General features: G+C 39.5%; 1 protein-coding gene across 2 annotated transcripts in view; it reads right to left on the bottom strand.

The window, feature by feature from the left end:
* mettl15 (methyltransferase 15, mitochondrial 12S rRNA N4-cytidine) overlaps positions 1 to 23,212 on the bottom strand; it is a 59,914-nt gene that overhangs the window by 7,576 nt on the left and 29,126 nt on the right. For both annotated transcript variants that reach the window (XM_030414305.1, XM_030414306.1), the window contains exons 3-5: positions 21,770 to 21,906; positions 6,890 to 7,081; positions 4,878 to 5,056 (exon numbers count right to left, since the gene is read on the bottom strand). In XM_030414305.1, coding sequence (XP_030270165.1) covers positions 4,878 to 5,056; positions 6,890 to 7,081; positions 21,770 to 21,906 — 508 coding nt within the window. The remainder of the gene's footprint in view (positions 1 to 4,877; positions 5,057 to 6,889; positions 7,082 to 21,769; positions 21,907 to 23,212) is intronic.

Below are 23,212 nucleotides of genomic sequence, written 5' to 3'. Positions count from 1 at the left end.
CGGGCTGGGTGGAGATGGCTAATGTGTAAATGACTCTCAGCATCTTTCAGTTCACTTCAGCTTAAAGTAAATCTTACTGAGGTTATTTAAGTTATTGGTTATTTAAGTTTCTCTTCTCTGCCACAACATTCCTCTTAAACACTCCTGAACATTTTGTTCCTCCTTTTTTAAAGGTGGAGAATTCTACATGCAAAGAACGTTCCATGTGCCCAGAAAATCACAGTTATTGTGCACCTGCTTGATAGATAACATGCAGGGTGCAGAATGTATTTGGCCTCAGGTACAAAAAGGTCAATAAATGAAAAGTATATAAAGTATATCAAAGTGTAAATTTGTGGCACATTACAGCTAAATATTAAATGTATATATATGATGAGTTTGTAAGATCCACCTGATTACCACCACACAGAGGGCTAAAGAACAATTAGAGAGTTATATAGACCTAAAGAGAAACTGCAATAAATAGAGTGAGTGATGTGGCATTTCTCTCCTCCTGCACTAAACAGCCCAAGGTGTGACTCACACTGCAATCAATACAATGCCTGCACAGCAAGGACCAGCCCTGGTCTGGCCTCACCAAGCCATATGCTCTCTCTCTAATTCATCTTTCAAAGGTCCTGCAGACAGATCCATGGAGAGAAGAAGAGATTAAGATGTGCACATACGGAGAAAATCAGGTAGTTAAGAAGGAACCACAACATAGGGAATGTATGACACGGAACGTGTGGAGCTAACAACACAAAACACTCGCTGTGCTCTCAATCGTAGACTGCCATATTTGATGTTTGATACGTGGATCAACAAAGGCCAGAGCACAGCTACATTTCACAGCATCAGTGTTTAATGCTTTGGTGTGACCAGCCAAACGCAGAGGTTTGTTGAGAACAACAGAATACATGGAACAGGACAACATGGACACAACTTTGTTTGAGGTAACACAACAGATGTGATCATAAGAGCCAGAAATCAACAGAAACGTGTGACTGTTGAGGATGATGTGGCAGAGACACAAATCAGAAATTGTTTTGGCTCAGTGCTTTGTCAAACAAGAAAGCTGCACAGTTGGTGCTGGAGCCTTGGTGATACAGTATGCATGTGGTGAGCAAAGTGGTAGCATGCCAGTTAGCTGCCAGCGAGCAAGCTAGTTAGTTTAGTTGTTAAGCATGCAATAATTAGAGTTTATTCAAAATAAGTATTTATACCATAAATTCCTGTGTCATGACTGACTGCAGACCACGCATCTTTGTTGAAGCACTTTATACCCTTGCAGGGAAGATTTATAGAATACCGGATGTTGCGGGAAAGCTAATATGAAAGCTCCCTCCATTTTGGACTTTCTGGCTTTTAGTGCCCTTGAAGGTCAGCACTGTCACTGCCAGGATAGTTTGGAGTTGGTCAACAATGCAAGGTCCAGTGTCAAAAGTCACCAAAGCTTTTATCTGCTCCAGCTCCAACTGAGTGTATTCTGTATTCTGGTGTTTGGCTGTTTTACGCAGGTGCGATATGGCCATAAGTCCATGTACGAAAGACACACAGTTCAGAATGGAATATGTGCACTACACATCCTCTATCTGTGGATACCGATAAATTGAAGACTTATTGGTATACTGTGCACATAGTTCAACATCAAACATGTAAGCCAGGAACCTTTACAAAATAAAGTGTTGCTACACCTCAGTCAACAGGGTGGTTTTGTTAAAATCTAAAAAAAGAAAATGTCTGAATGCATTTTAAATTGGTAGTGATAGCATTTATCCTAAGGTTGAAGTAATTAAGTTCATCACCACACAGGTTTTTTTTGCCACGTGTTGCGCTGGGTGGAAATGAATGTTCAAGCTTGTTGGCATCCCTAAATCAATGCATATTCTTCCCTCTGGCTAATCAAAACACACAAATACACACACTCACACACTAACAGAGTTCAAAAAAAAAAAAAGGTGATTATGAATGGTGGTGTAATGTTACTAATGCTGACGGGTTTCCTCACTTGAATCCTGCTCCAAGTGTTCAGCAAACAAACTTGGACGTCGGGTTGATTTGGCGAAGCTGCTACTTTCATTTCAATGACGATTAACACCACAAATAGTTCTGCTGCCTTTGCATCTGTGTGATTGTGGTTGAGTTTCCGTGGCTGCCTGTGCCATGTAAATGTGTTTTTTATGTTACATCTTCATATCACTTCCGTCAGAAACATGCTCATAACTTTTCTGTCACATTTCTAAAGCATTGCCATGGCCTTTAAAAATCTCAGACCACGTTTATAAATGTGATAAACACCCATCCACCACCCTAACCTTCACACCCTTTCCTCTAACAATACAACATGAACGTCACACTGCCTCCCATGCTGGCAAGAAAGATCGGCACTGGAACATATCGCGTCAGAATCGTCGAATATCAACAGGCCTCTTGGGCTACTGCGATGATGTTTACAAGATACTGGATCATGAATAAAGCTGTGTATATGCATGGTTCTGTGTGCTTCACTGCTCACTAGAACTGTCAATGAAAAGAGGTAGTGCAATTTACATTTGCGCTGTGTCAGTTTTTCAAGTGATTTTGTTTATAGCACTCAAATCAGCTGACATAAACACAATCAGTGAAGGTGCCCAACAACATAAACAAATGATTTTTATTATTTGATTCTGACTTTACCCTCATTTCCCATCATCCATGTGTAGGGCCCTATGATTTCCACGATCACGGAATCGCGGACGGAATCGCGGAATTGGCCGATTAAAACGGAATCTATTGATAAACACGGAATATCGCAGAATTTGACATAATTTCACTGAAATGCTGTTTTCACGTGGAAGAGGAACGTATGTCTGAGGAAAACTGCACGGAGGGAAGCAAATCTGGGTGGCACAGCAAGTCCCCACCCCCCATCCCCCGTCAAAACAATGTAGGCATACGAATCGCCTGTACACGGCTCCGTCTTCGTCGGCGAAAAAACTGAGAGACTCGACAATAACCTCTCGGAACTGTTGTTTTGCAAAGAAGCAGACCTGAGAAATCAAAATTAAAGTTGTAATGCGTGAGAGTTAGCCACCTGCCCGATTCATATTATCGGCATATCACCAGAGTGACTGTTAACTGCTGCTAACAGTAGCTGCTGTTAGCTAGCTAGCCCCGTTAGCCACAGCCCTATTAGCTGACTGCCTGGGCTGGGAGCTCAGAGGACAGGGGGAGGGTTGGTGTTTTCACTGCTAGCTGGTTAGTATGTTATTGACATAACGTCACGAGTGTAATTTCTCATTTTGTTGGTCATCTTTGCTAAATGTTTTTAATATTTACAACTTAAATTTTTAGAACAATTTTGGTATGCAAACATTTACTGGATCTGCCTGAGAGCTGACCATGTTTTTATTCAATGAAACCCAAATTTAACCCATAAAAACACAAAATATACTACTGTATGAAGACATGATGAAATCAGATGTTTTTGATGCACTTTAGTGTTCTCTACGGTACAGTATTGAGGGAATGTGTGTCACCTCAATAAATTTAAGGTAATTTCTATTTATAAGAAACACTTAAACAGAGAAACATAAGAAACATTTATTAAAGAAAAACTGTTTTAGTAGTAAAATAAGAGTAAAAGGTAAAAAAAAACAAAAAAAAACAAAAACTGGATTTCCCAAATTTAAATGGAAAAAACAGAATTCCCAAAAATTAAAACAGAAAAAACGGAATTTGGGAAAAAATAAAGCAGAAATTGGGAAAAAATAAAACGGAATTCATAGGGCCCTACATGTGTATGCCTGATGTGAAGTGTGCATGAGTTTTTACCAGTGTATGTGTGTGAAAAGGTGTACCTAAAACCTAATGGTTTTCGAATTGTTTATATTTGGCCTCAGGTCTGTGTAGAACTCTAAAGCCCTGCTCATTCACACAGACTAAATGCAGTACTGTTATAAATATGCATAATTCAATTGAAATACTGACTAAAATAAAAAAGGTTACCCTGTGGATGCTGATGCACATCATTTTAAGTCATAACAAGTCACTTCATTTGCTCAATATGTCTCATTTTCATCTAGGAAATTCAACATTTTGGAAAACTACCCACTGCTGTGTAATGTGTCACATATCCCGCATAGAAGCGTGACTAAAAGACATCTCTTATATGATGCCTAAACACCACCCGGTCTCTAAACTCACACACACAAGCCCTCTTCATGTCCCTTATAACTGTAAATTTTCTTCCTGTCAGCATCACTGTCACAGTTGGTCATACAGTCCCGCTGGAACTTTCTTAAATCAAGACCTCACTGATTTTTTTCTGAATAAACATCGGCGGTGACTCGCTTTGCTCTTCAAAAAAGATTAAACAGCTGCTCTTACTCACAACTCTTCTCCCAGGGTGACACTGACGCACATACTGCTCTGTGCAATAACTACTGAAATGACACCTCACTTGTTCAGCAGCTCAAATCTGGAGGCATACGGCTAAAATAAATAAATAAATAAAAACCATCAGTGAAGACAAACAATGTAATCCTGGCTTTATGCATGAGTGTGTCTTGTGTGTGTGTGAGCATATGTGGGTGTTTGCATTTGTGTCAGGTGTGTGTGCATATTTGTGGGCAAAGAAACGGGGGAAATGAAGGCTACTGTATTGTTTTCAAGGCATTAGCCACATTCTGTTCCAGCCACCTTGAGCTGCGTCTGTGCCTCAACTAAAGGAAGATGCAGAAGAAAGGCACCCAAAACAGAGACAGCCGAGAGGATGATGACTGAGGTCACAGTCGACGTAATTTTCTGAGACAAATACGTCCCACCAGGAGACAGCCTTAATAACTCCACTCGTGTTTTATTTTCCCTTACAGCCTCCAGAATGCTGCAGGGAATTAATCAGGATAGTGTTGAGCTACCTGCCACCACGCTGGCCAGCTGCTGTGTCCGAGTGATGGGGCTGACACGGCGTGCCTCCACAATGGCTGAAGCTATTTTCCTGGCTTGTCTCTCTTCCCCATATGCAAGGAGGATGGATGCAAGAGCCTGTTGATCTAAGGTATTCACAACGTCAGCAGCGCAGGGCATGTCGGGGTACCTACGCACAAAGAGAAGCCCAATTAAGCTGCTTGACGTCACGTCCTTGCTGACAGTGGCGAATCCTGACAACTCTGAGATACAGCTGAAAACCCTTATGGCTGACAGCTATGAAGAGAATGATTGTAAGGGGTTGAGACGACATATGCAGCTTAAACAATAGCTTCTAATGGGGTTATCTTAGCAGGCTGATTTACACATTTTTTGCTTCAAATTGAAGCGGGATCATATACATTTCTGAACACATTCAAAAAGCATTTACACCACATATACATCCACATATGAAGTATATACAAATAAATATAAACATGTATATACACATATATACTGCACATTTATAAACGATATACTGTGTGTGTATGTATATATGTATATATACATAAATACATAAATACATACATACATAAATACATACATACATACATATATGTGTATGTAATATATATATATATATATATATATATATATATATATATATATATATATATACATATATACATATATATATATATATATATATACATATATATATATATATATATATAATATACATATATACATATATATATATATATATATATAGATATATATATATATATATATATATATATATATATATATATATATATATATATATATATATACATATATACTATATACATATATATATATATATATATATATATATATATATATATATATATATATATAGATATATATATATATATACATACATATATATACATATATACACATATCTACATATAGATATATATACACATATACATATAGTATATATCATATAGTGTATAAAAATATACATTGACATGTATATACACAAACACGTTTGTACTGCACATTGTTTAAGTACTATTATACGTGGTAATGGTAAATGGTCTGCATTTTTATAGCGCTTTTCCAGTCTAACGACAGCTCAAAGCGCTGTACAATACATGCCACATTCACCCATTCACACACACATTCATACACTGATGACGGAGGCGGTCATGCCATGCAAGGCGCAAACTGCTCATCAGGAGCAATTTGGGGTTTAGTATCTTGCTCAAGGACACTTCGTCATGCAACTAGGGGGAGCCGGGATTCGAACTGGTGACCTACCGATCACTAGACGACCCACTGAGCCACAGCCGCCCTTACATCTATCTATCTATCTATCTATCTATCTATCTATCTATCTATCTATCTATCTATCTTTTAGTGAGACTCTTTTTGGTTATCAATAAACAACTAACAAAGAAATCTCCTAAGCAGGACATTTTGTTGTTGTTATCAGCAACTATATCCTGAAAAAAACTTCCATCTCTTGGACACTTCAGGAATGTTCTTAAAAAACACCTATCACCAGCCGCTTCAATTGATCTGTATGGTTCATCACTATCTCTTCAAAGTTTGTTATTACATTAAATTTTCCCAAAAATTTTGAAAGCGCAGTTTATTATTGTGAATTCAACAATTTCTGATGTCTCCCTGAGAGTTTTTGTAGTGATCTAACATCACTCTTCTCCTTTTCTACTTTGCTACGTAGAAAGGAAATTTCTATTGCATTACCACAAAAACTAATTCTGTTTGTTTTATGAAGTTTGTCACTTTTAAATTTTACCAGCAAATTTAGGAAAAAAAATCATTAAAATAAAGACTATGAGGCTGACATTTTTATACAGTGAGAACTAAGGCAATTTTAAGACACCAGTGATTCTGATTATCCAGCAACTCCCAGTCTAGTCTGGTCTAGTGTTCATTTACAGTGGGTCGAGTTATTCAAACTAACATCCATCATCCGTCCTGAACAAGCTTTATGATGAAAATCTCTTACCTCTCTCCGTCCATTCTCATATCCAAGGGCCCATCCTTGCTGAGGGAGAAGCCTCTCCCCGCCTGATCCATCTGCATGGAGGAGCAGCCAGCATCCAACAGGACAGCATCAATGCTGCCTGGCTTAATATTTACGTTAGACATCAGGGCTTCAAGCTCGCTGAACCTGCTGAGCAATGGTTTCACACGGCCACTGAAGAAAAGATAGAGGGAGAGGAAATGAATAGCACACTTGGACATTTGTCTGTGAACGCATTTGGTACAAAATACTGGCCTCATATGGAAGGAATTAGAAAATAAATGCTAAATTATTTGCATCTAGTGCTTTTAAAAGTACTGTAGTTTCATTTCAGTTTCATTACCATGCAGCTAAATAACAACATTCCTTTCAGGAGTTAAGAGGATCATGGGAACTAAAAATGGTGAGAAAATAGGAGACAAATATATCGCCAAGGGGAAATCCTCATTGGATAGCTGACTGAAGTCTGTTCATTCAAGTTTATTCAGTTTATTTTTGGAGAAAACGTATATTGATCAAATAAACCATAAGATTAGACTGGAATATTGATTCGTATTATAAAACAAGAAACAGCATATACAGTTCACTCTGAACTTGCTGATTTTATTCGATCAATTTCATATCCATTAGCCCAAATCTGTCCCATCTATTGCTTTCTTCATCATTGAATTTGAGTGCATTAAACTAAGCTAGAAGTGTGTGTGTACAATTAGTCTGCTTGAGAATTCAAAGAAAGTAAATGTCTTCTGCATCTTATCATTGTATAGATTAATATTTATGTTTTTATTCATCTCACTGCTATCAGTCATTATATTGACTTTATTATAAAAATGAATCCTATATCCACTACCATTTTATTTATCTATAATTGTCCTTTATGTAACAAAAAACAGATGTCATGTCTAAATTTAACTTAGGCTTGGTGATATGGCCAAAAAATACTATTGGGATAATTTTAGGCTATATCGCATGAATAAACACAATATGTATCTTCAAAAGCACGATATAAATTCTAGCACTGGTTGTCAAAATTAAATATTATACTATTTTTGACCAAATACCTCAATATCAAGAATGCATCAGTATAGTAGGGACTTGGTACTTTCACAAAATATTAGCACAATACGATTTTTGATAAAATCACCAGTAATGTGAATATAACGACTAAGTGGTTAAAGTGAAACTCTCGGCAAAATGCAACCTAGGCTTTTTTTGTGAATGTATATGAGTCAAACCTTCGTGTAAAAGCATAATTACAACGAAAGAGGCACTTTTAAGATTTACCGTAGTTTCGTTTTCGGGTCAAGCTCATTTTCTCAGTACAAGGGGCGCTTTTACGATAGCTATTTTTAAAACACTAAGAAGGCTCGACACAACATAAAACTTTGCTCGTAGTATCACCAGGGTCTCTACACATGAACACGAGCATTGAGAACATTGTTTGTGTACACAGAGTTTATTAAAAAGAGAGTTTTTGGACAACTCACGTTAGCAGATGTTTCCGCCATCGTCCTGCCAGTGAGAAGTGTTGATCTCCGAATGTGACGTAACATGGAGGACAGTTAAGGTGGAACGCTCCGAAAGCTTAGTTCCATATAAATGCATGGATAATTCATTGTTTTGTCGAAAAACAATATTGACCTTGAAGTTGAAAAAGGAGCCTCATATAAGAAACAATACCAAAATAAAAAGCCGGAAAAGTCACGTGAGATATCGCGTGGTTAGTTGCGGAACAAGCTACTGCTAAGGTGAGTTGTTATAAAAACTTTCTTTTTAGTAAACTCTGTGTACACAAACAATGTTCTCAATGCTCGTGTTCATGTGTAGAGACCCTGGTGATACTACGAGCAAAGTTTAATGTTGTGTCGAGCCTTCTTAGTGTTTTAAAAATAGCGATTTTGATGCTATCGTAAAAGTTCCCCTTGCACTGAGAAAATGAGCTTGACCCGAAAACGAAACTACGGTAAATCTTAAAAGTGCCTCTTTCATCGTAATTATGCTTTGACACTAATGCTTGACTTATCTACATTCACAAAAAAAGCCTAGGTTGCATTTTAGCAAGAGTTTCACTTTAAAGGCAAGTATTAGTACAAGTAGAACAGTCTGAAATGACATTACTTTATGGTAACACAGCCTTTAAAAATGGAAAGAGTACATTTTTGCCACGTCTCTCTATAACAATATCAAGTTCAAGATAATATACAGTCTCACGATAACGATATGATGTCGATACATTGCCTGTGTATAATGCAGTTTTTTGTCCATATCTTCCAGTTTCTAAAAATGAAATGAATGCCTGAATTTGGTTTTCATCTCAAGAATCGGAGTTGTTAGGTTTACCCAGCTTGCTGCTTTCTGTGTGTTTCTACTGTCAGTTACACCTGGGAGCTCCCCAGTACAACCACGGTCTGACCTGCTGGCCACAGAAGGCTACACTGGAACAGTTTGAGGGTTAGCAGCTGTGCTCAAGGGCACCTCAATCCTGTGCCACGACTCAGGCATGACGGTGCAGAAAGCGTTGCTATTTACTTCATCTAACCGCAATGGAAATGGTAAGTGAAGTCCCCCCTTCAACTTGTGGAAGATATCAATATTGTTTTTCTATAGATCGTGTTATGCCATACAGACATTGTAGAAGAAAAACAACCACACTCAGCATCAGGCAAATCAAGATTATTTTAAGCAGACATGTTCATGGGGAGACTATGTGAGATATACAAATCAATGGAGACCCACAATAGCTTGGGTAACATTCCAGTCAACCTTTCAAACCAGAGTCAGGTATTTCCAGAGAAGCAGACTAACCGTCCTAGCTGGCCTACTGAGATCCTTCCTTGTCACCTAGCGGGACCATGTGTACTCAGTCACTTCCTTGTGCACAAGTGGTGAGATCCTCCAGCCACACTCATGCATTTTTCATGTGACCTTTTAACATTGTGTGAGCAAAGATGATGGCAGAAGAGAACAACAGGAGTAACCATCTATACATTAGGAGGAAAAAGGTCTACTCTAGCCTTCACCACCCATCTGGTTTACATTGAGGTTTTTAGTTAAAGCCCCTGTACGGAGTTTTTAACTGGATATAGAAAAGTCTCTGGTTTCTGCTGATGTGTCTCTGTTACCTACAACAGCAAATGAGCCCATCAGCGTGAAGATACGCTTTTTCTAAGTAGTCTAATTCTATACCTCTGAAAGGCATTGGTCGGGTCGGACCACTGACGAAACGATTTACGGCAGTCAGACCGGAACTGACGACATTCAGGATACGGCATAGCTGTTTTGTTGCTACGCTAGCCAGTGCTAACCGAGCTAAAACTTTTGTCATGGCTGATAATGAGACAAAGAAAAGAAAAAGAATTAGAACCGAAGACCAACGAAAGGCAGAGAGGGAATCCGATCGAGCTAGGGCTAAAACACGGATAAACATTGGCGATTCCTTCCAGAGATGGAGAGAGTTGCGGGGCTTGAAGGGAGGGTCGGATCCATAATTCGCCCGATTCCTCCTAGACAGGTTTGTAAATTTTATTTCATTTATGAAATGTAATGCGGGACGTAGTTTACAGCAATACATGAATTCATGTTGTTACAACAAAGCTGGCTAACATTACCACTAGATTAGCTCTAGATACTACACTCGTGAAAACGACAACAAACGTCTTAGATCACGCATCCATTTCAGCTGTGTGTATCAGCCCAGCCGACCTGCAACGATGCATCGGTAATATCCTCTGTCATTATAAATGATTCAGTTTCTTACTTAGAACAAAACATCCATCACAATCACTGTGACTTTGCTGTAACGCTAGCTCTGTAGCACCGTGGGTAATATATATAGCTGGGAAATTGCAGTGCAACAGCAGCATTACTTTGTTTCACCGGCGGCATATTATATTAAGTAGAAATACAAATAGACACATTACCTCGTCCATATGCACGCTGCAGATAGCTGCTAAAAAAAAAAAAAAGTTTTCAAAGCAAGTCCCGTCGTCTTTCCGACGTTTCCAAAACAAATCTACACGCGCCGGCCAGACAAACGTCTTCACGACAGTGGGCGCTAGAGCTCATGGGAAATGCAGTCTTCATTCCGGCAAAACACTACCGCTTTCGTCCAGCGGGGCCGCCAAAATCAACACTAAATGAAAAGTCTGTACAGGGGCTTTAAGTTAGTGATTTTTACACAAAAGAGATCACAAACATCGGATTGTCTTTTCTTACAACTCACTTTGTACATCACAGACCGACTGCAAAAGCTAAGCTGCTGAAGTTCAACAATCCCTATCCAGCACTCAATGTGTAGTCAGTATGAGGGTGAACATGCATTTTAAATCGGTTCTAAAAGTTATGTGGAACCCATCAGAGAGGGAAGTCCTACTCTGGTTGTCGTGACCCCTGGTGAAGGATATGTGACTGCCCACATGACTCTGGGACATCTTAAACATTTTCTGGTTCCACATGTATTATTAGCCGTTTTTAGATAGGGCAGCAAGCCGCCAATTTGCCCGTCCTTTTGGCGGCCAGGTCCGTGGTTTTAGACAGAGGCCAGCAAATTGGGGGTCTGTTTTGGTCCGCCGATTTGCCGCCTCGGAGGGTACACTTATTTCAGCCTCGCCTGCTATCTAAATCCGAGGTGTCAATGTGCCGGCCTCTGTGTGAGGTGGGCGGAGGTATCGATGACCTGCACTGTTGTGCGACCCACAGCCGGGGAGTTTTAAAACCAAGAAACAGCTGATCACAGCAGTCAGTCCATCACTTCATCCGCAGACATGAAGATGTGCAACTGGACAGCTGCTGAGATCCAGGAGATGCTATCGTCTCCTGGGTCTCTGTAGCTGTCTTGGTTATGTCCGCTTGTTGTTGTAGCGGTAAGCTAGGAACGGTCACTACTTTCAAATTAAAAGCCCACGCTAAGAACCCAGTTCTAAACTCCAATGGGGTGCAACGTAAAGCTCTTATTTTGAAGACAAATTCGTTGTCACTGTTCAGAGCCCGTGCTTCACGTCACGTCACATGTTTACACCTACCCCAGTGGCGCTTTTGGAAAAGGAGGAATATTACGCCTCCATTTTAGAAAGACAGGGTGGCACGTTTTTAAGCCTCACACAACTAATGTCGCTTTTCCAATCACATGTGCTGGCTCTGCTTGACTCGGCATGTCAGCCAAGCAATGGATGTGCTTTTTCCAGTGCGACATTGAAGATGGTCAAATGAGCGGCTGTAAACACTCATCCACCCCATCAAAGAAAAGCCGCTAAAAAAGCTCAACTAATTCAGGAAAAACAAACAAATAGCACTATAAGCATGACAATCAAAAGTTGTGGCCATACTGTCTTTTTGCTAAGGGAAGGTTCCTTACTGAGTGAATGACCCAGAAGTATCTAAGTGGCAGCCATGAATCATCTTAATGCTATGGAAAGGTGCTTCAATGTTTCCTTTGTATCTCCTTTAGCATATAGGGTACGCTTGACAATCGTTCAAGAATGGAAAGACGACAATGCTGTCCCATAATTCCTTGCAGCTTCAGGGTAAGTGATTCTCTCAGCACTGCAGTTGTCTTTTCCTAAGTCCTTATGAATTACTTTTTACATCTTTCCTTGCATTATTCCCCAGCAGCCAACGACTATTGTGCTCTCTTGGCTCTAACAACTACCTGACAACAGACAACTCGTTAAACATTTTAACCAACCAGAAGCCGAAGTAGACTGCCATTATTCTTACGTTGCCTACACAGAAAACATTGTATTGTTCGGTATTGTACCAATGGCTCTAACAGCTTTGGTAAACAACGGCACCTGGATCTGTTTTAACCCCTGTGTTAACGATAGCTAGCACTGGCTAGCTGTGATCAAATTATCTCCTTCCTGTGAAAAATAAAGCGAGTCTCTGCACTTACATGTTCACAGTGCACTTTCAAATGCTTCAGTTAATCGGATTTTTCTTCCATCTAGGAATGGAACTAGGAATCTGTGCACATAGATTGAGTCACTGCTGTCAACACATGTACCTCCATCTGGCAAAGGCTTGCTGTTTTTAGTGTATGCCGTCCATGTGTAAGCTAGACCACAACAGCCACATTGACTCCCATTGACTCTCTCTTTCTACTTATCACAAAGGGTTGTTTTTTAGGCGCACTGGTGCACCTCCATACACATTTAAGATAGAGTATCTGTAATACTACAGTAGTTGCAAAATGCAAGTGAAATTACTGCATACAGAAGTTATGCAAATGTGTGAATTATCATTAGTGTCCAAGTGGCTACTGCTGTTTTGTTCCTGTATAGCTTTATTATGCTAGTTTATTTATTGTAAAGCACCAAAAATGTACTTTAAATACTTCTTGAAGGGAAAAAAGCTTGATACAAGATAATGAGGGCATGGCAATAGGAGTGCTTGGTATCAATCGATTTAAAAATAACAGAGAAGGTATCCAGACCCTTCTCTTCGATACATAATATTTTACTACATTTCAAACATTTCCTCTTTATGTACACAACAATGACTCCACGTTTCTCAAGATTAACTAGGGGCATTCAGGGAAAGAACACAAATTGGCAGGTCCTCTATTTCAAAACCCACTGAAGACAAAATGGCAAGGGAGCATCTCACCCACGCTGCCAGGGGCCTCCTTTGCTTTGCTGTTGTTATTCACTATCCTGCACAGCAATTGATTTGTTAAAAAATCTATAGTAAAGGCTTTGTTGTTCTCTCTCATCACCTGCGCAATCCCTTCCTGCCACTGCCTCCTCGGTAGCACTCAACCCACCATCTCCAATTTCTATTTTTTATTTATTTTTTTTCGTTATGCAAAGTAGCAGCACAGACCGACTTGTTAGTGAGATTCTAAAACTTTTCTAGTTAATTGGTTTAAGAACATTTTAGCCGTTCAGGATTCGAGTGGAGGTTGCCGGGTGTGAAAAGTGAAGCAAATGCGGAAGTGCCTCAAACCGGCATTTTTTTATGATGGCCAGCAGGAGGCAACTCCACTGGTTTAAAAAGTAAGTTCAATTGTATAGAAATCTATGAGAAATGACCCTAGTTCTGAAACGGTCAAATCAAGTGAATCTGACCGTTGCTGATGATGATTTTGTTGTTCCCTCAGAGCTAGTTGCTAATTAGTCTGCAGTTTGAGTTTGCAAAGGTACTATTATTAGAGCTTTCAACAGCTCCGTCCTACTGCTGGAACAAACTGCAAACATGCCGCTTATTAAACAAAAACAAGTCGCTAAAGAGGCTCTACAATGCTTCAGAGTTGACGCTGAAATATGCTTCTCCGGGCTACACATGGGCAAAAGTGGACATAGATGATTCAGAGACATTTGTTGCTGTTTCGTTTATACTTGCACATGATAAGATTTCATTTTTTCCCCTTTTGAACCCATCACCTACAGGCATCACTAATTAGGGAGCTTGATACACAGATTCAAATTTCCTTTTCGAGTCTATCCATAACCTTTACAGATTTATCTAACCGTAAATTACACTTTCATTTCTTACATTTCGAAGACTGTAACATGCTAGGTCAGTTAGCATAACTACAGGACTACAGGGTATGTTTTATATTTCAATTTAGTATAGGAAGAGCCTGAACATAGCAGCCCAATTTTCATTTTATCAACTACGAATCATTTTTGGATCAAGAATGATTGGGGTATTTTTTTTTGTTTGTTTGACATGACATAACAGAAAAACATTTATAATTAGAAATATTACACAATAGTAAGTATATAACATATTGACATCAGATTTTCAGTGATGCCAAAAAGATGCCAATGCATCCCCAATTAAATGCTTGGGGCAAGTAAGTCGGGATATTTAAATGAATAATCAACATTCTCATAATTCTATTCAATACTTTTTACAATACAAAGTGCAGTTAGCTAACAGCTAACAATCGTTTGTGAATGTTTGGCTCATTTGTCAGTGGCTGAAAGTGTCATAAGACATAGAGATGGAGTGATGGAACAGACCTCCACTGACTGGTGGGCCATGCCTGCTGGAGAAACCACAAGCTTTCCACAAGATAGGACTGCAAAAAAACTAAATTCCTTGGGTTCTTATTCTTTGGGCATAGAGGGAATGTGAGGTCTATGCAGAGTACATTATCTGCATAACTGAAGGCATGAAACATTTTTGTGGTGCTGTAAACGCCAGTCAGCATAGTAACAGGCAAATAGGGTTCAGAGCAGTGAGGAGGGAAGAGTTTATCTTTGGAGAGAGTGAGAACCCATGGCTTTATTTGGGGGAGTTCATATTTTGCTTCATTACGTCGCACTCTACATAATGAAGCAGTGTTCCCAACCCTGTCGAGTCAATGTGTATAAATGAAAAAAAAAGTGATACATCTGATATCTACTAATCTGACACATAAGAGATATCTGTCTGTTTAGTGTACATATATCTAATATCTTTGTATAATTAACTGTATACACAAATAAAGTATTTTTAAGTCTTGTAATAGCTAGCTATTATACAATATTGACATTTCTATCATGCTAATAAAAGACCTGTAATGACCTGCATTTATGCTTTACCAAATTACTTTTTAATTACTTAATTAAAATTCTGAAGTCTGTGCGTCCGCCCACACGCAGGTGATTCCACTACACACTGCGACTTCTTCTACATGTTTTTGTAAGCCACTGAAGGATTTAAAAATATGCAAAACAGTTGCATAACATTTCTAAATTATTAACTTCTTTATGTGGCTTAGACACAGAGTTGGAGATATAAATGCCTTACGTAAGGTCTTATATTATTAAAGAGGACAAGTTTCAGTGGTGTATGTGCTGAGGTCCAAGTGTGGGCTCATAATTGCTTAAGAGATCTGAGCTATTTATAGTCCTAGCACCCCACAACATTGACATCATGCAATTTTTTTTTATCCTGGCATCTCAATGGATCAAACTTACACTGAATATGATTTTATCTGAGATACTACAAAGCTTTGCAGACTGAATCATAGGATATGTGACGAGCCAGTGACATTTACCATTAAAATCGAGTGCTGATAATACTAGTGTGAGTGAACAGTAAAGCAGAGCACTAGCCTTCATTTCCCATTGGGCTGTACCATCTTTTTAAGTGATGACACCAAGTACCAGATAAAATGGTATGTCATGAGTCTAAAGGTCCCATATTATAAAAAACACGTTTACTCTGGTCTCTAGATATATAAGCTGGTCCTCCCTGAGCGTACCAACTCCCAGAATGAGGAAAGCAAATGATTCCTGCATCGTCTCTATAGTCCACCCACTGGTTAAACGGCGCTCCAACAGGCTGTTCAGATACAGCTCCTTTCGTTACGTAACGAACAGAGTCATTTTCATAGGCCGGCCTCCTCTGCACGATGATAGGAGATATCCGAGAGGGGGGCGTTCATCCCCGAGGTGAAGTTCAGTGTGTCCAGCGGTAAGACAGAAGTGTTTCGCAATGTCGTCACTCAGAGTTAGACAAGCAAATTGCTCTGTTGTTTGTTGTAAAAATCAACATCAGTGCCTATATTTTGTACCAGCTACAGAAGAACAGAAGAGACAGTGGTTGCGTTTCATTTTAAATGACAACGTGCCGGCTGCAGTTCGTGTTAGCTTGTATGTGTGTGCTAATCACTTCACGTCGGACGGCTTCAGTAAAGAGGGTCAGTACAAAGCTGGCCACTAACCATTCTGAAATGTCCTGCTGCAGCCGCAGAGTCTGTACTTCTCCTTCTGGGTCCGATTCTGGGTCAAACTGGTATGGTTGAACGATAGCATCTCGGCGAGCCATAGCGATACATCCACCGTAAACATTAGCGCATGCTACCGCTAGCGTAAGCGGCATCGTCTCCCTGAGAGGGGTCGGTAGCAGGCAAGGCAGGTGTTGACAGACGGAGCTCATTAGCATTTAAAGTTGCAGGCACAGAAACAGCCTGCTCTCAGTAAAGCTCACTTGAGCCACTTTTAGACAGCTGAAATTCAGGACCACGGATGGGTTAGGGGCAATACATTTCGAATACAGGGTTGTTGGACCTCTAACAGCTGTGTGAAATTGATGACCTTTAAATAAAATTCAACTGATATTACTTAGCCACATTAGCAAGGGTGACAGTTTGTCGGTTGTTGGCTCACCATTGTCCAGACCCTTTAACTATTTAACATTAAACAATTTTGATTATTACTATTCAAAATGACCATGAAATGTAGTCGAGATTTTTAAGTTCCCACCAGGATCAACTGCAATAACTTTGGCGAGCCCTTAGCTCATAGGACACCATCACCAGGTGAAATCTTTATTTTATCACCCAATATTAGCAAAACTACTGACACTCGCATCAGCATCATCCTCACTACGCATAATTCATACAAGTTTGACAGTTGTGCAGTCCATGTTGATTTGTCCTAAACACTGAAGGGTTATTTCTTTTCAGTCTCTCACTTTGTTTCTCTCCTATCTGGACATTTATGGGGAGGATTCATAAAACCTTTCACTACTGCTTTTTTTTTCATCTCAAGTTGAAACATTTTCACCTTGTGGAGACAGTTCTTTGTGTCAAGTTATACTGCCTTGTGGAAATTTTCTGTCTATTCGTGTCTTCCAATTCCATTTTCTCTGCAATCATGCCAGCTCTAAAATTTATCTTGCACTTAACTGTCTTGTCTTATTTGAAACATGTTCTGTTTTTTGAATGTGCACATTTGAGCGATTCATGAAGCATACTTTCCACATTTTTTTTTTATCAAACAACTTCTCTTATGTGCTCTAGTTTAACATCTATATCACAGGCAAAAAATGATGTTATCTGTTTTCATCGCTACAAGGAGACTCCAGAAATGTATCAACAATTGTTAAATATCCTGCAAAAAGTTTTTCAGCTGGGCAGAACAAGGGTGCACACAATTTCCCACAACTCATTTGAACCCGCTAAAGCACTCAACAGATACTACAAGGTCTGAAATATGCAAAATTTGCTGCTTTGAGGCTTTGTTTAATTCCTATCACTCACGTTATGTGGCCTGCTTAGCTCAGGGATAATTTTTCCACACCGACTGTCATTGCGGACACACACCGCTATGTTCAGAATTTAGTTGGCGCGATGGCAGAGAATGTCCAAAGTTTGGGATCATTTCACACTTGAGAAAGAAGGTAACAAAGTGCAATGTGTCTACTGCAAAGCAGAACTGGCGCACCACAACAGCACGTCAACCAAGTGTCGCCGTCACAGGCTAACGTAAACATTGATGCTAGCTAATTTAACATAGCCTACCACCGCTAGTGAGAAGGTATGATATATGATGCTGTAGTCTGATGTCGGTATGACTAGATATCATATTAAGATGTGGACACTAATTCATGTTACATTGCAAGAGAGTAATAGCCTACACCAAATAACTCCTTTCCACACACACACTCATCTCGTCTCTCTCACTCTCCCTCACGCACGTGTGCACACATAAACAAACACACACCCTTACTCCCGGTGTTAGGAATAGTTGGAAAAAGTACCTGTATTTTTTTTTCCGGAATAGAAGCCAATTGCTTGGTCTATTTAACAGGCCTGTCATTTTCGTTATGCATAATTTGGTATTGTTGTTTAATAATGCAAAAATATTTTTTATTTGATTACTCAATAAATGGGTAGAATACTCGATTCTAAAAATATTCGATAGCTGAAGCCCTACATTAATGATCCACTTGATATTAATTTTACTGGATTAAAGAAACAAAATGTATACTTCTCAAAAATACAAATCATATACATTTTATTAGAATATCTACATTATCAACAATCCTTATCTATCAAACCAGTTGTGAAATGTATATGCATTATAGGGTATAAGTAAAAAAAACATCGTCATTACATTAGACAACGAAATGTTCCTGGAGCTTTCAGATTTCTAGTTGGTGACCTTGTATTGAAATGTATTTTTGTGCCATCAAAGTCAACAATGAATCTTCAATGATAATTAAGACATTTTTCAGTTTGCATGAAACACAACATTTTGTCTACATCCAAGTATTTCCTGACAAACCTTCCCCTCACCAAAAATATTTCCTTGCACTCACTTGTTCTTGTGAGAGAAGAGAACACTCAGTAAGGACATCAGGAACCTCACAGCAGCCTCAGTCTGAGCGCATGCTCGTTCAACACGATGCTGCCTCTTCACAAATCAAGCCTGAAATATTCCCTTGTGTTGACCTGCTCAGTTCCTTTACCTGCGTCACTGAAGCCTGAGACAAGATGCTGATTGATTGCTTTCAGCAGGGGAGCAGTGATGAAAATATCTACAGTCCAGCGAAGAAAAAAAAGAAAAAGGCTACAAACACAGATCCAACAAACAGGTTTGTCTTTAGAAATGTGTTTTATTCAAAATTTCAATTTGTGCTACCCCAGGTGACCTAAGGACGGTTATAAAAAACAATTCACAATTAAAGCGACAGCAAAATTGTGAACTTGCTCAATGTCTGTTATTAACTTGTTGGTGGTTTTGCCATCGTCTCTTGGAAAAGACTGTTAAATGCTCCCCTGCTGTTATTTATTATCATCTTGTTTCCTGGTTCAAAACCTTGTTTGAAAATGCTGCTTAACAGATAAGGAAAGTTTCCAAATATGGAAATCTACACTTCCCTTGATGTTTGTGATGGGTGATTGATTGATTGACTGATTGACTGATTGAGGTTATTAATCGACTAGATAGGACTGAGTGAAGAGCAGAATTGTATGTTTTACTGCACAATGCAAAGATGTTACACTTTGCTTGCTTGTGTCTCCATTAAAAAAACAAGAAGATTACACCAACTGTGTCGCTCATCTCATTTGGCAAGACACTACATTGGCCAGTCACATACATCCAAGCGCACATTCCTGGTGGATTATTTCTTACCCTTTTTACACTGGACAAAACCCAATTACAATGTAATTTTACCATTAATATTACTATTGTCATAAATAAAGCTAACAATGTATTTTTCCACTGCAATACCTTTCTAGGGTTTTAAAATCCTGACTATGAGAATTATAACATATGGTTCAGCAGTGATTTGCCATCTGATTAGCCGTTAAATAGATAATCTGTTAGTACAAGTGGAACTGGATCATATTTAAAATCCCATCAGTACTTTAAACAACAAGCCCGCACCAACGCAGCCCCTCGCATTTTAACATAGGGCTGTTTTTGGTCTGAATCCCTGCTAAGAATGCCCTGGTCTCCTTCCTACGTAGCGGGCTCCTAGCTACATCTATAGCATCGACTAGCGCCAAAAAAACAGTGCTATTGATGAGACCATAGGAGCTGTTCAAAGTAGACTCGCAGACGCAACTTTTAAATTGGTGAATTAATGTCTGAAAATTACACTGATGGGACGGCTACTACATGACTTGCTAATGATTGGTTAGGACAAAACTAAACACCAAAAAAAACCCTCTTTCGCAGGATAATGTGGACACAATGCCAGGCTGGATGAAATGAGAGGTTATTCAGAATGCCATCTTAGATTCTCAGCCAAGGGCCCAAATCATTTACTGAACAAGGACTGCACTTAATTTCGTTGGATTGTTCGTTGTATCTTTTCGTTGTATCTGTAACAATGACAATAAAGATATTCTATAACATTTTCATTACATCCTCACTATGTGGACTGAGCATATAGAGTCTATATACACACACATGTAAATCTGACTTTGCTTCTCAAAAAAATCGTGGTTTCTTTTCAGATTTATAACATGTATAACATCAGCTTCGAAGGCGAAGGGAAGTCATAGCAACAAGAATGGTGAAAAGCAGAGAATAGTGAGGCTCCACATGTGGAAGACAAATCCAATTGAAGAGATAGATGAATGTCTTTGAGGGAACAGAGAGTAACTTTCATAAGCCTGATGCTTTTTAATAAAACGTTCGGGGGTGAAATGACTCTTTGTGTCCTGTGGAATTGGGTTCAGATTCACACCAACACTCAACAGTTTGCATCGAGGTTATACTTTCCTCAAGACATGGGAGCACAGAGGAGAAAGAAAATCCTCTCATGCACTGCGTAGGCTGCCAGGGTCTTTTACTCAGGCTTCCAATAATATTGGTTAATTGCTAGATTTCTCTAGCTTCTCTCAACTTGCATCACGAGTAGGCGTGGAAGAGTTTACAGCAGGGGTATATTGCAGCTGACAGAATACAGTGTTCTCATTCTCTCTCTCTCTTAATTGTCATTCCCTGCTCACAGGCACATTGCTCTGGCAGATTCCCTTGAGAGAGGTTTCCCCAGAATCTACGTAAAAGGATTCCTTCCCACGCCATGGTCTTAGGAACATCTCATTTTCATCCACCCGCGCCTTGCTGATGCACACACACCCTCCCTCTCACCCTGGCATTGTGTCCTCGTGTCTCCCTGTTCTCTCACTCTCATGTTTTCTTTTCCTTTTTTTTCTCTCCCGCTCGACGTCTTAACTTCTCCAGGCTCCTCTTTACTCACACCCCCCCACTCATTTCTTATAGATCCTCCGTGGGAGGCAGCATCTCCCTCACACTGCAGGCGTGGGCCCTTACTCTGACAAATGACATGCCGGGCCCACCAGCTTTGCGTGGGGGGAGAAAAGCTTTAAGTTAAGAAGGAGAAATGGATTTGATTGGATGGTAGAACTCAGGGGCTGTTTGTTGGCGAGCAGTATTTGATCGGGGCTCCGGCAAGAAGTGAGAAATACAAGGAGAACTGCAATACTATATCACACCTACGGTATGTTTTAAGAAATAATGACCACAAACCAAACATTGCTCAAAATGGTCCAGCTGTCAGCTGAGACCATAAAAATGTATGGCCAAAACATGATATAGTATAAACATTTGTCTAGACAGCTTATAACATAAGCTTTAACTTGTTGATATCTTTCAATAAATCACTTACAAGTGTTCCTTGGCTAGCTGCTCGGCAAGAGAAATGGCTGTAGGATCTCGGTCTAGGGCCAGCACTGTGACTTCAGGAACCATATTCAGTATGGCTTTGGTATGACCACCACCTCCAAATGTCATGTCCAGGACCACCTACATGTGAGAAAGCAAGAAGACAACACATTCTTCTCACACCACAAGTCCTTATACACTGTTAATCATCATTGTCATCATCATCTTTTACTTACAATGTTAATTTTTCAGTGTTTTAAGTGTTTTAAAGGGGCTCTGTGGAACGTCTGTGTTGTGCTGGAGGCCGGTCGTTAGTTTATATTAGCAAACTCCATTTCTCAACTAACGATAGCTACTGTTGCTCTCTGTTAGCAGAGCGTCAGTAGCTCTGATCCACAGTCCAGCAGCATTGCACAACCTAAACAAATCGTCCACAGGCTTGTATAGGCAATTGAGAGAAACGCTGAAGGTCTAATTTTTCACATCAATTTACGATTGCACACATATGGCAAATTTAAAAAAAGGAGTTAATACATGAAAATTACTGCAAATTGTTAAGTAGAGCCCCTTTGAGAGACAATGGTGCACTTAAAGGTGTCATATAAACCTGATGTTTCTCAGTCTGTCCTATCTCTTAATTACAAGTACTGTATTAAAGCTGAAATTAATTCAGAATTTACTTCCTCAATATAAGTAGACTGAACTGATTAAAGGGTGTTCTTTGCACTTCAATAATGGAAGATTGATGCTTAGAATCCAATTACCGTATAAATCTTGCATGATTGCACCTTCCCCCCCCCCCCATCGTAAATATTTTTTGCCTTGCATTTTGCTTTCAGACTACTACTGTGAAGTTCATGCCTGGACTGATGAGGAAATGAATTATCAGCTCACACTGCAGTCTTTACTTTTAAATAAGCTTACATTAGGTGCCACCTTGTAATATCCATAATTAATTTCATAGTTAACAAAGGTTATAAACATCAGTAGCAGCTGTATCACAGTCATATAAGTAATGTTTATAGATCAACTACGCAGTATTTAATTATATAAGTAAATATTGATTGCGCAATGTACACAATGGCTATAGAATAATATAACCATGAGCACTTAGATTGGTTCCTTGTAAACCTTTCTATCACTGTATTATGTTGGTATGCAAACAAACACCGTTCCGTTCCGTTCCGTTTTCTTTTCCGCTTATCCGTGAGGGTTGCGGGATGTTGCCGCTTTTCCCCCCTAAGGGGTTGCGGGGCTTACTGGGGCCAAATCCAGTTTCATTCTATGGGCGTAGGCCAGGGTTCACCCTGAATGAGTCGCCAGCTCATCGCAGGACCCTTACTGATGGCAGTGGCTGCCTTCACACAAGGTGCCAACTGCACATCAGGAGCAACTTTGGGGTCCAGTATCTTGCTCAAGGATACTTCGACATGTAGCTCAGTCCCGC

This window comes from Sparus aurata, chromosome 4 (assembly GCF_900880675.1).
Source record: "Sparus aurata chromosome 4, fSpaAur1.1, whole genome shotgun sequence".
Lineage (NCBI taxonomy): Eukaryota > Metazoa > Chordata > Actinopteri > Spariformes > Sparidae > Sparus > Sparus aurata.
The sequence above is the reverse complement of the archived record's forward strand: the minus strand, read 5'-3'. Positions and strand labels throughout refer to the sequence as shown.